Source organism: Palaemon carinicauda, chromosome 17 (assembly GCF_036898095.1).
Source record: "Palaemon carinicauda isolate YSFRI2023 chromosome 17, ASM3689809v2, whole genome shotgun sequence".
NCBI classification, from domain to species: Eukaryota; Metazoa; Arthropoda; class Malacostraca; order Decapoda; family Palaemonidae; genus Palaemon; species Palaemon carinicauda.
Genome location: NC_090741.1, coordinates 36,436,162 through 36,448,602, shown reverse-complemented (window position 1 = coordinate 36,448,602; position 12,441 = coordinate 36,436,162). Strand labels below are relative to the sequence as shown.

Here is a 12,441-nt window from a genome sequence, read left to right as displayed (position 1 = left end):
CTTCCACATTCCTAATACACCCGGATTCCCAACCGTTTCTGAGGTTTGTTCACAGGAATGTGGGGTACCAGTTTCGAGCTATCAGAGATCAGAGCCTCCCTGTACTTGGACGACTGGCTTCTCAGAGCCTCTTCCAGTCATCGCTGTCTGAAGGATCTCAATTGGACTCTAGATCTGGCCAAGGAATTGGGACTCCTAGTCAATTTGGAAAAGTCACAGCTGGTCCCATCCCAAACTATTCTGTATTTAGGGATGGAGATTCACAGTCAAGTTTTTCGGGCTTTTCCGTCGGCCCCCAGAAGAGATCAAGCCCTGCTCTCCATCCAGAAGATGCTGAAGAAAGAACGCTGCTCAGTCAGGCTGTGGATGAGTCTGGTAGGGACGCTATCATCCCTGGAGCAATTTGTCTCGCTAGGAAAGCTACACCTCCGTCCTCTTCAATTCCATCTGGCTTTTCACTGGAAAAAGGACAAGACGCTAGAGGCGGTCTCGATCCCGATTTCCGAAAAGATAAAGTCTTGTCTGACTTGGTGGAAGGACAATATCAGCCTACGAGAGGGTCTTCCCCTGGCAGTTCAGATACCCAACCACGTTCTCTTCTCGGACGCATCGGACTTGGGCTGGGGCGCGACGCTGGACGGTCGGGAATGCTCAGGTCTGTGGAACTCGAGTCAGAGGAGCATGCATATCAACAGCAAGGAGCTTTTGGCGGTTCATCTGGCCTTGATAAGCTTCGAGAATCTCCTTCGAGGCAAGGTGGTGGAGGTAAACTCGGACAACACCACGGCCTTGGCGTACATTTACAAACAGGGAGGTACCCACTCACTGACTTTGTACGAGGTCGCAAGGGACCTGCTCATCTTGTCAAAAGATCGAGGCATCTCCCTAGTAACGAGGTTCATCCAGGGCGACTTGAACGTCCTAGCAGATTGTCTCAGTCGGAAAGGTCAAGTAATTCCAATCCAATGGACCCTCCACAAGGATGTGTGCAAGAGACTTTGGTCGACTTGGGGTCAACCCACCATAGATCTCTTTGCAACCTCGCTGACCAAGAGGCTTCCAATCTATTGCTCTCCAGTCCCGGACCCAGCAGCAATACATATAGATGCCTTCCTCCTAGATTGGTCACATCTGGATCTTTACGCATTCCCACCATTCAAGATTGTCAACAAGGTACTGCAGAAGTTCGCCTCTCACGAAGGGACAAGGTTGACGTTAGTTGCTCCCCTCTGGCCCGCGAGAGAATGGTTCACCGAGGTACTTCGATGGTTAGTAGACGTTCCCAGAAGTCTTCCTCTAAGAGTAGACCTTCTACGTCAACCACACGTAAAGAAGGTACACCAAAGCCTCCACGCTCTTCGTCTGACTGCCTTCAGACTATCGAAAGACTCTCGAGCGCTAGAGGCTTTTCGAAGGAGGCAGCCAGTGCGATTGCTAGAGCAAGGAGAGCTTCTACCATTAGAGTCTACCAATCGAAGTGGGAAGTCTTCCGAGACTGGTGCAAGTCAGTTTCTGTATCCTCGACCAGTACCTCTGTAGCCCAAATAGCTGATTTTCTCTTATACCTGAGAAAAGGAAGATCCCTTTCAGCTCCCACTATCAAGGGCTACAGAAGCATGTTGGCATCGGTCTTCCGGCATAGAGGCTTAGATCTTTCCAACAATAAAGATCTACAAGACCTCCTTAAGTCTTTCGAGACCACTAAGGAGCGTCGTTTGGCTACTCCTGGGTGGAATTTAGACGTGGTCCTAAGATTCCTCATGTCAGACAGGTTTGAGCCTTTACAGTCAGCCTCCCTGAAAGATCTCACTCTTAAGACTCTTTTCCTGGTATGCTTAGCCTCAGCTAAAAGAGTCAGTGAGATTCATGCCTTCAGCAAGAACATCGGATTTTCGTCAGAAAAGGCCACTTGTTCTCTGCAACTTGGTTTTCTAGCCAAAAATGAGCTACCTTCTCGTCCTTGGCCTAAATCTTTCGATATTCCCAGCTTATCGGAGATCGTAGGCAATGAACTAGAAAGAGTCTTATGCCCTGTTAGAGCTCTTAAGTTCTTCTTAGCTCGTACTAACCTTTACGAGGCCAATCTGAAGCGTTGTGGTGTTCGGTTAAGAAACCATCCTTGCCTATATCAAAGAATGCTTTGTCATGTTTTATCAGATTGTTAATACGAGAAGCTCATTCACACTTGAGTGAGGAAGACCGATCTTTGCTTAAGGTTAAGACGCACGAGGTTAGAGCTGTAACAACTTCCGTGGCCTTTAAGCAAAATAGATCTCTGCAAAGTATCATGGACGCAACCTATTGGAGAAGCAAGTCAGTGTTCGCGTCATGTTACTTAAAAGGTGTCCAGTCTCTTTACGAGAACTGCTACACACTGGGACCATTCGTAGCAGCGAGTGCAGTAGTGGGTGAGGGCTCAACCACTACAATTCCCTAATTCCATATCCTTTTAATCTGTCTCTTGAAATGTTTTAATGTTTTTATGGGTTGTCCGGAAGGCTAAGAAGCCTTTCGCATCCTGGTTGATTTGGCGGGTGGTCAAAGTCATTTCTTGAGAGCGCCCTGATTAGGGGTTTGATGAGGTCCTGTTGTATGGGTTGCAGCCCTTGATACTTCAGCTCCTGGGGGTCTGTCAGCATCCTAAGAGGATCGCGGGGCTCCGTAAGGAAGACGTACTTACAAGGCAGAGTAATCGCTAAGTCGACTTCCTTACCAGGTACCTATTTATTTGGGTTTTGTTATATTGATAACTGTCAAAATGAAATAAAAAACTCTTAGCTTATACGATGTAAACATATTTAACTGGTCTCTACCCACCACCATGGGTGTGAATCAGCTATTATATATTCACCGGCTAAGTTAAATATTTAAAAATGATATTTTAATTATAAAATAAATTTTTGAATATACTTACCCGGTGAATATATAAATTAAATGACCCTCCCTTCCTCCCCAATAGAGACGCAGTGGGATGAGAAGAAATTGAGTCTTTGTTTACATCGAGAGAGTGGTATCTGGCCGACAGTTGGCGCTGGTGGGCACACCCGCAACCTGTATAGCGATCGCTGGCGAGTTTTTACTGTTTTTTGTCTGTCGAGCAACAGAGTTGCAGCTATTATATATTCACCGGGTAAGTATATTCAAAAATTTATTTTATAATTAAAATATCATTTTTCCTTTCTTTCTCCCCTCTCTTGGAGTGTAGCAGTCATGCCGTTACAAGCTGGACCAGATGCCAGACACAGATAAGCATCTCAACCCAGTAACTTTTCTTAATATTCATTTATTGTAGGGAAGAATGAATGGAACATATACAAACACATTTTTCATGAATGATCTTGCATTCAAACATCATATTCCTAGGGATATATTGAAGGTTCTTCCATGACTGCCTACCAGTTTTCTGGTAGGGACTTGGCCTGTCATCTGTGATATCATGCTCAGATTGATAGGAGGCTATTCTTAAAATGCATTGACATTTTCCTGGTTAGTAAACCAGTCTGATTGGTTAATAGGGATTTCTGCTTTCCATATGACGGTACCTCTATTAAATGACAGTGGCTTTTATTATATATAGGAACAAAGTATAAATTTTAGAAATAATTTTGATTAATTACTTTTAAGTTTTACTTCCCACCTTGCAAGTCCTAGATTAAAGGATAAAGTAAGGGTTACTTCACCACCCCCACCCACCACCAATGGTATTTACTTTGTTGGAAAGCTGAACAACAATTAGATCTTCACTAAAGTAATACTCATGATAAAGGACTTGGGTTTGAATAATTAGGAAAAATACAAATTACTTTTCAAATGATTGATATTCAATTACGTAAAACCTACTTTGTAATCTTTTTATCTACAGTAGTCCTTTCATTTTTCACAAAAAAAAGAATAGAATATCCAAAACTTCCTCACATATTAATGGTTACATAATAAGTTGTTTAAACTTTACAATAAACAAGAAGATACAGTATCTTTGTGTAAATAATTAGTTTGTAAAGATAAATGTTTATATTTTCAGTTTAGTCATCACAAGTAGAAAAGATTACTGTATTTCACCAGTCGAATAGGTCTATGCATATAGTGTGTGAAAATGGTAAATAAAAGTGGACACAAGATAAAATATTGACAAACTAATACAAAAGGAAATGAGAAATGTCAGGTGACAGTCTTTCTTAGGGCCCCTGCACATGGGCCACTTTCCAGTAAATGGTGTCTGCCACTGTTTCGTGGTTAAAAATGAAATGCATGTGTTTCTATGGATGTCCACACACTAGCCAATTTTTAGTGGTGGGGTGTTCACAGCTTTCTCCTCCACTTTTTCATGGTACCACGAAACAGTGGCAGCCATCATCCACTGAAAAGTGTCCCGTGTGCTGGCCGCATTAAACTCGGAAACATCAACTTTGGCAACAGTGTCAGTAAGGGTATACAGTGTTACAGTAAAAGATATGTTCTATCTTGTTTGGTGTGTAAAGACTAATTGTCATTCAAAAATAATTGTGTAGTGTACTGCATTTCAGGACTTTTATCTTAATTATCTTAAACCCATTCCATCTAGCAAACAAGAAAATGCTAAATGCATACATCATACTATTGTTTAGCCCCATTTAAGAATACTAGTGTAAACATCTTTCATGATCCACTCTTGTGTTATTTATGATAATCTACTGTGGAAATGTTGTGAATGTTCAGTATTTGCACTCTTAAGTTTTGAATATCTTTGGTTTCTTAATGTCTCTTAAACAACTTGTAGATAATGCACCATCACTTAGCCCTGTGAAACTCAGTTTTTTTTTTTTTTTTTTTTTTAATTGCAGTATATTCACGGCTTTTGTGCTGGAAGTTTTTATTCTGGAATACTCAGCAAATAGGGGGCACTTTGAATCACAAGTGGAGAAGAAGATTCAGGACATTGGTCTTAGTATAAGAAGGTTAGTTATCCCTCAGTTTCTAATACTAATCTGAAAAAAATAATCTTTTGCTTTATTTTGAACTCAAATTAAGATAACTTGGAATAACATCAAGGTTATTGAACTCCTTTAAACGAGAATTTAGAATTTAAGGCTCTTCACTTGACATTATTATACCAGACAAAGTAAAGACAAGAATTTGAAATTTGATATGTGAAATTTACAGCTCCAGGAAGTTAGTGTGATAGTGCCGAAGATGAAGACCACTTATTTCTAATGTTCATATTGCTTTGTCCCCAAAACCAACTCACCATTGATATTACTGTATCCCCCCAAAAAACTAAAATATTTGCCGGTTTTCCCTTCAAGAGGCCATGCCTCCCATCCACCAAAGCTACATCTACTGACTAATGTCAACTCAAAGTAAAGCTTTGCCTACTCTATCAGTCTCTTATGTCACTGGAATTGGCAAGGTTTACCCCCCACTCCTGTTACCAGTTACAGACATTCCCAAAAGTGGTGGAAAAAATAGAATTTATTCATTATGATTGTTCAAACATAAAGGTGACATGTCCTTCATAGAACGCTGGTTTTCAAGTTGAAGTAACTAAGAACTGAGGTAGAATATGAGGTGCTTACAAAGGAAATCATTATCAACTGCTTGTTACTTTAATAGTCATTGGAATCACCTCAACAACAAACTGAGTATTTACTTTGTCTATTCTATCTATTTACCAAGGCACTTCCCCTAGTTTTAGGGGGTAGCCGACATCAAACAAAGGAACAAAAGGGGACCTTTCCTCTCTCCGCTCCTCCCAGCCTGACGAGGGATTCAGCCGAGTTTGGCTGGTACTGCTAGGGTGCCACAGCCCACCCTCCCCGTATCTTTGATATCTCATGGGAATAAGATACAGGAGAGGGGGTTCCCAGTCCCCTCGTCCCGTCCCTTTTAGTCGCCTCTTACGACACACAGAGATACATTGGCACTATTCTAATTGTTGTTATGCCCCCCGAGGCCACAGGGGTTGTAGTTTTAATTCAACTATTAATAAGGTCATCTTCAAAAGTAGCTTTGCATTTCGGTTATAGTTCGTTCATCTTTGCAGGGGTTTTGTTTGGTTTTCTCATGTTTGGAGGAAGTTTGTTTCTATTTAAACTTCATACTTGAGTTAAGTTAACATTTGGTGTACGTCTTTATTAAGTTTTGTTTTACAGCCAGATTAGTCTGTGTAAAACTTTTGTACTTGCGTATGCTTCGCTACTTTTCGTAATATCTAAATTATTTAGCTCAAATGTAATGAAAGTTTCTCATTTGTTCCTTTTAGTTTTGACAATTTTTTCTCATAAAACGATATATAAATTTTCTTTTTTCTAACTTGGTTCTGAATAGTTAATTCTCAACATTTTGTAAGTGTAACCAAAAGAGAAACAGGAGAATGAAAAATTAATTTTTCAATATTTAACTTAGCCGGTGATTATAATAGCTGCAGCTCTGCTGCTCGACAGAAAACTCTACGGAAAACATCCGCCAGCGATCGCTACACAGGTAGGGGGTGTACTTCAACAGCGCCATCTGCCGTCCAGATACCCAGTACTCATTGTAAACAAAGAACTCAATTTTCTCTCTGTCGTGCTATCGGCAAGACCTACTAATTTGCTGTTGCTAACTGGATTTGTTTTCACAACTATTTGGTGAAGTACACTATTCTAGTTTTGAGCTTTCGCTGTGCAGGCTTTCTCTTCAATAAATCCTTGCATTCTTTTTTTGATTACGGATTATTTGTTGATGACTTTGGATAGTTTTTGAATTCCCCTTTGACCAATTCAAAATGGCTGACCCTTCTCAAGTCCCAAAATTTAGGAAGTGTAATGCTAGGGACTGTTCAAGGCGTCTTCCGAAGGCCTCTATCGACCCTCACACTGTTTGTTCCAATTGTCGGGATAAAACCTGTCAATTGGAAGATCGATGTGAGGAATGCGTTGGGCTTTCGGAATTCGATTTTATCGAATTCCTAAAGTATACACGTAGGCTAGAGAGAGATAGAGTAAGGAGAAGTTCCTCTCGTTCTGTTGAAATTTCCTCTCCTCATGCCCCACAACCTATTCCTTCCCCTGTAGTGGTTGCTCCTAATCCCCCTTCTGGCACTCAGGAACCTTCGATGGCTGATATGATGCGTGCCATCCAAGCTCTGGGTGAGAGAGTTGAGTCCCTTGCTAGTGACCGTAACCAGCTCATGGCGGACGTCAAGGAGCTGAAGTGTAAAAGTGCAGTGGGAAGTGTTAAAGTGAGTGATAGTGTTGTGGATAGTGTTGCGCTTGAGGGTTCGTCTGTTCGTGCCTGTCGTCCTCCTAGTCCGGGACCTCTTGCAAGCTCCCAAGTCCAGGGGAGAAGCAATGTCGTACGACCAATGGGTTCGAGAGGCTTTAATCAGCGAACAGACGTTCCCTCCGTGGTACCGGGCGCATCTTCCCAAGATCGCCCCTGCCGCACAAAGACGAGAGAGCCCATTTATTCCTCATCTTCGGAAGGTGTTTCTCGCAAGAAACAATGGACCAAGGTCTCATGACCATTAAAACGCAAGTCCAACGGCCCAGCTGTAGCCACTGGGTCAGTTCGGACTCGCTGCAGTCTTCCGATGACTGCTCACCTCCTAAGAGAGGCAAAGCGGTACCGCCTCAGACAGTTACACCGTCTGTCGCCGCACCTGCTCCTGCAGACCCTAAGTGGTCTTTGCTGCAGAGCATGCAGTCCCAGTTAACGTCTCTGATGCAGGACTTGCGTGCGGAGAAGGTTGCTGCGGCACCAGCTAGTACAGCCTCTTGCCTACAACCAACCACGCACTCGGTTGTGCGTCCTGTGGACGCTGAGGCGACCTTCTTGCGCACTCCAGTTGAGAGAGTTCCGCCACCCATGCGTTCCAGTGTGCCCTGCCAGCCGCATGTTGACGTTCAGCGACGCACGGAGCCTTCCGTTGACGTTCGCGAGGTACAACAACCGTCAGAGTTGTTTTGTTTTGACGCGGTGCGTCAACCTCCGCAACCCAGTGTGGTTGCCACTGCTTACCCACATCAGGCTAGACAGTCTGGAGTAGACGCTGTGCGTCCCCGCGCTGCTATGGTTGTTGCCAGCTCACAGACTGGGCAACAGTTCCATGACGTTGCGTCCGGCTCAGTCACGCATGCACCCGTGCGACCGGACTCAGCTAACCAGCCGTTACCTACTCCATTGCCGCTTCCTCCTCAATATCTCGGATGATGGACTTTCGGATGATGATGGTGCTGCACACGTTGATGAACCACATTCGGATCTTGACGAGCCTAAGTCCACGCAACCCTCTTTGGACTTTAGGAAGGTTTTAGCTCTGTTCAAAGAGATGTTTCCGGACCAGTTTGTGTCTGTGGCTCCGCGCTCTCCTCCGTCAGAGTTTGTTTTAGGTATGCCGTCATCCTCGCCTGCCTTTACTAGACTCGTCCTCGCACGCTCGTCCAAGAGAGCTTTACGAGTGATAGGAGAATGGATGCAATCCAAAAAGAGTCTAGGGAAGACAGCCTTTACGTTTCCCCCTGCTAGACTCTCTTCTAGATCGAGCGTCTGGTATGCCACGGGAGAAGTTCTCGGCTTGGGAGTTCCTGCCTCTGCCCAGGGCGACTTCTCAAGTCTTGTAGACTCTCCCCGCCGGCTAGCCATGAGACGCTCAAAAATATGTTGGTCATCTTCGGACCTAGACCACCTTTTGAAAGGGATATTTAGAGCCTTCGAGGTCTTCAACTTTTTAGACTGGTGTCTGGGAGCTCTTAGCAGGAAGATCTCTCCGACAGAGAAGGAGACTTCCTTGCTCATCATGTCCTGCATGGACAAGGCCGTACGTGACGGGTCTAATGAGCTTGCAGCATCGTTCGTGTCCGGAGTCCTCAAGAAGCGTGAGAACCTTTGCTCTTTCCTGTCAGCTGGAGTTACACCTTGCCAAAGATCCGAACTTCTGTTTGCTCCTCTTTCTAAGTGCCTCTTTCCAGAGGACCTGATTAAGGAGATTGCTGCTTCTTTGATACAGAAGGATACTCATGATCTGGTTGCGTCCTCTGCTCGCAAAGCCACCCCTTTGCCTACCTTGTCAGCTAGACCAAGGATGGACACTCCAGCGTCCCGATTTATTCCGCCCTTTCGTGGCAGAGCCTCCAGCAGAGGAGGTGCTCGTGCCGAAGGGAGACGTGGAAAGAAGAAAGGAACCAAGTCCTTTAAAGGCAGAGTCTGACTGCCAGCTTCTTCAGACAGCAGTGGGAGCCAGACTCAAGAACTTCTGGCAGACCTGGGAGAAGAGAGGCGCAGATGCACTATCTGTGAAGTTGCTCAGAGAGGGGTACAAGATCCCGTTTGTACGAAAACCCCCTCTAGCAACGTCTCCCATCGATCTCTCTCCCAGGTACAGAGAGGAAGACAAGAGACGAGCATTGAAACAGGAAGTGTCTCTCTTACTAGAAAAGGGAGCGGTAGTCAAAGTCCTGGACCATCAAACCCCGGGCTTCTACAACCGTCTCTTCTTAGTGGCAAAGAAGACAGGAGGGTGGAGGCCGGTGCTAGACGTCAGTGCGCTGAATGTCTTTGTCACAAAGCAGACGTTCTCCATGGAGACCACAAAGTCCGTTCTAGCAGCGGTCAGAAGGGAAGACTGGATGGTCTCTTTAGACCTAAGGGACGCATACTTCCACGTCCCCATCCACCCAGACTCCCAACCTTTTCTGAGATTTGTTTACGAAAAGGTTGTCTACCAGTTTCAAGCCCTGTGCTTTGGCCTAAGCACAGCTCCTCTTGTGTTTACGAGGCTGATGAGGAATGTAGCCAAATTCCTTCATTTAGCGGACATCCGAGCCTCCCTCTATTTGGACGACTGGCTTCTAAGAGCTTCTTCCAGTCGTCGCTGTCTGAAGGATCTAAAGTGGACTCTAGATCTGACCAAGGAATTGTGTCTCCTTGTCAATTTGGAAAAGTCTCAAGTGGTCCCATCCCAAACTATTGTGTATTTAGGGATGGAGATTCACAGTCTAGCTTTTCGGGCTTTTCCGTCGGCCCCCAGAACAAACCAAGCCCAGTTATGCATCCAGAACATGCTGAAGAAGGAACGATGTTCAGTCAGGCAGTGGATGAGTCTGATAGGGACACTATCATCCCTGGAACAGTTCGTATCGTTAGGAAGACTACATCTCCGTCCTCTTCAATATCACCTTGCTGTTTACTGGAAAAAGGACAAGACGCTAGAAGCGGTCTCGATCCCCATTTCCGAGAAGATGAAGTCTTGCCTGACTTGGTGGAAGGACAGTATCAGCCTCAGAGAGGGTCTGCCCCTGGCTGTTCAGACTCCCAACCACGTTCTCTTCTCGGACGCATCGGACACAGGCTGGGGCGCGACATTAGACGGTCGGGAATGCTCGGGAACTTGGAACTCGAGTCAAAGGACAATGCATATCAACGGCAAGGAGCTACTGGCAGTTCATCTGGCCTTGAAAAGCTTCAAGTCTCTCCTTCAAGGCAAAGTGGTGGAGGTGAACTCGGACAACACCACGGCTTTGGCGTACATCTCCAAGCAAGGAGGGACCCACTCTATGACGTTGTACGAGATCGCAAGGGACCTCCTCACCTGGTCAAAAAGTCAAAACATTTCGCTAGTAACGAGGTTCATCCAAGGAAACTTGAATGTCATGGCAGATTGCCTCAGTCGGAAGGGACAAATCATTCCAACAGAATGGACCCTACACAAGGATGTGTGCAAGAGACTTTGGGCCACATGGGGCCAGCCAACCATAGATCTCTTCGCAACCTCGATGACCAAGAGGCTCCCAATATATTGCTCACCAATCCCAGAGCCAGCAGCAGTTCATATAGATGCCTTTCTCCTAGATTGGTCACATCTAGACCTATATGCATTCCCCCCGTTCAAGATTGTCAACAAGGTACTGCAGAAGTTCGCCTCTCACGAAGGGACAAGGTTGACGCTAGTTGCTCCCCTCTGGCCCGCGAGAGAATGGTTCACCGAGGTACTTCGATGGCTAGTGGACGTTCCCAGAACTCTTCCTCTAAGGGTGGACCTTCTACGTCAGCCACACGTAAAGAAGGTACACCAAGGCCTCCATGCTCTTCGTCTGACTCCCTTCAGACTATCGAAAGACTCTCGAGAGCTAGAGGCTTTTCGAAGGAGGCAGCCAGGGCGATTGCTAGAGCAAGGAGGACATCCACCCTTAGAGTCTACCAATCGAAGTGGGAAGTCTTCCGAAACTGGTGCAAGTCAGTATCTGTATCCTCGACCAGTACCTCTGTAACTCAAATAGCTGACTTCCTTTTATACCTGAGGAAAGAACGATCTCTTTCAGCTCCCACTATCAAGGGTTACAGAAGCATGTTGGCATCAGTCTTCCGTCACAGAGGCTTAGATCTTTCCAACAATAAAGATCTACAGGACCTCCTTAAGTCTTTTGAGACCACGAAGGAGCGTCGTTTGGCTACACCTGGTTGGAATTTAGACGTGGTACTAAGATTCCTCATGTCAGAAAGGTTCGAGCCGCTACAATCAGCCTCCTTTAAAGATCTCACCTTGAAGACTCTTTTCCTGGTTTGCTTAGCCACAGCTAAAAGAGTCAGTGAGATTCACGCCTTCAGCAGGAACATTGGATTTTCATCTGAAACGGCTACATGTTCTCTACAACTTGGTTTTCTAGCCAAAAACGAGCTACCTTCTCGTCCTTGGCCGAAATCGTTCGATATTCCAAGCCTATCGAATATGGTTGGAAATGAACTAGAAAGAGTCTTATGCCCTGTGAGAGCTCTTAAGTTCTATTTAAGACGAACTAAACCTTTACGAGGACAGTCAGAAGCTTTATGGTGTTCAGTTAAGAAACCATCTTTGCCTATGTCAAAGAATGCTTTATCCTATTTTATCAGACTGTTAATACGAGAAGCTCATTCACATCTGAGTGAGGAAGACCAAGCTTTGCTGAAGGTAAGGACACATGAAGTTAGAGCTGTCGCAACTTCAGTGGCCTTTAAACAAAATAGATCTCTGCGAAGTATAATGGACGCAACCTATTGGAGAAGCAAGTCAGTGTTCGCGTCTTTTTATCTTAAGGATGTCCAGTCTCTTTACGAGGACTGCTACACTCTGGGACCATTCGTAGCAGCGAGTGCAGTAGTGGGTGAGGGCTCAACCACTACAATCCCCTAATTCCATAACCTTTTTAATCTTTCTCTTGAAATGTTTTTTATTGTTGTTTTTGGGTTGTCCGGAAGGCTAAGAAGCCTTTCGCATCCTGGTTGATTTGGCGGGTGGTCAAATTCTTTTCTTGAGAAGCGCCTAGATTAGAGGTTTTGATGAGGTCCTGTGGTATGGGTTGCAACCCTTCATACTTCAGATCCTAGGGGTCGCTCAGCATCCTAAGAGGATCGCGAGGCTCCGTAAGGAAGACGTACTTAAAAAGGCAGAGTAATTGTTCAAGTCGACTTCCTTACCAGGTACCTATTTATTTTGTTTTTGTTATTTTG

The 12,441-nt window shown here is 45.0% G+C and overlaps 1 protein-coding gene across 4 annotated transcripts in view; it reads left to right on the top strand.

Annotated features, from left to right (window-relative positions):
* LOC137656672 (two pore calcium channel protein 1-like) overlaps positions 1–12,441 on the top strand; it is a 157,264-nt gene that overhangs the window by 122,472 nt on the left and 22,351 nt on the right. For all 4 annotated transcript variants that reach the window (XM_068390852.1, XM_068390850.1, XM_068390853.1 and 1 more), the window contains one exon: positions 4,821–4,934. In XM_068390852.1, coding sequence (XP_068246953.1) covers positions 4,821–4,934 — 114 coding nt within the window. The remainder of the gene's footprint in view (positions 1–4,820; positions 4,935–12,441) is intronic.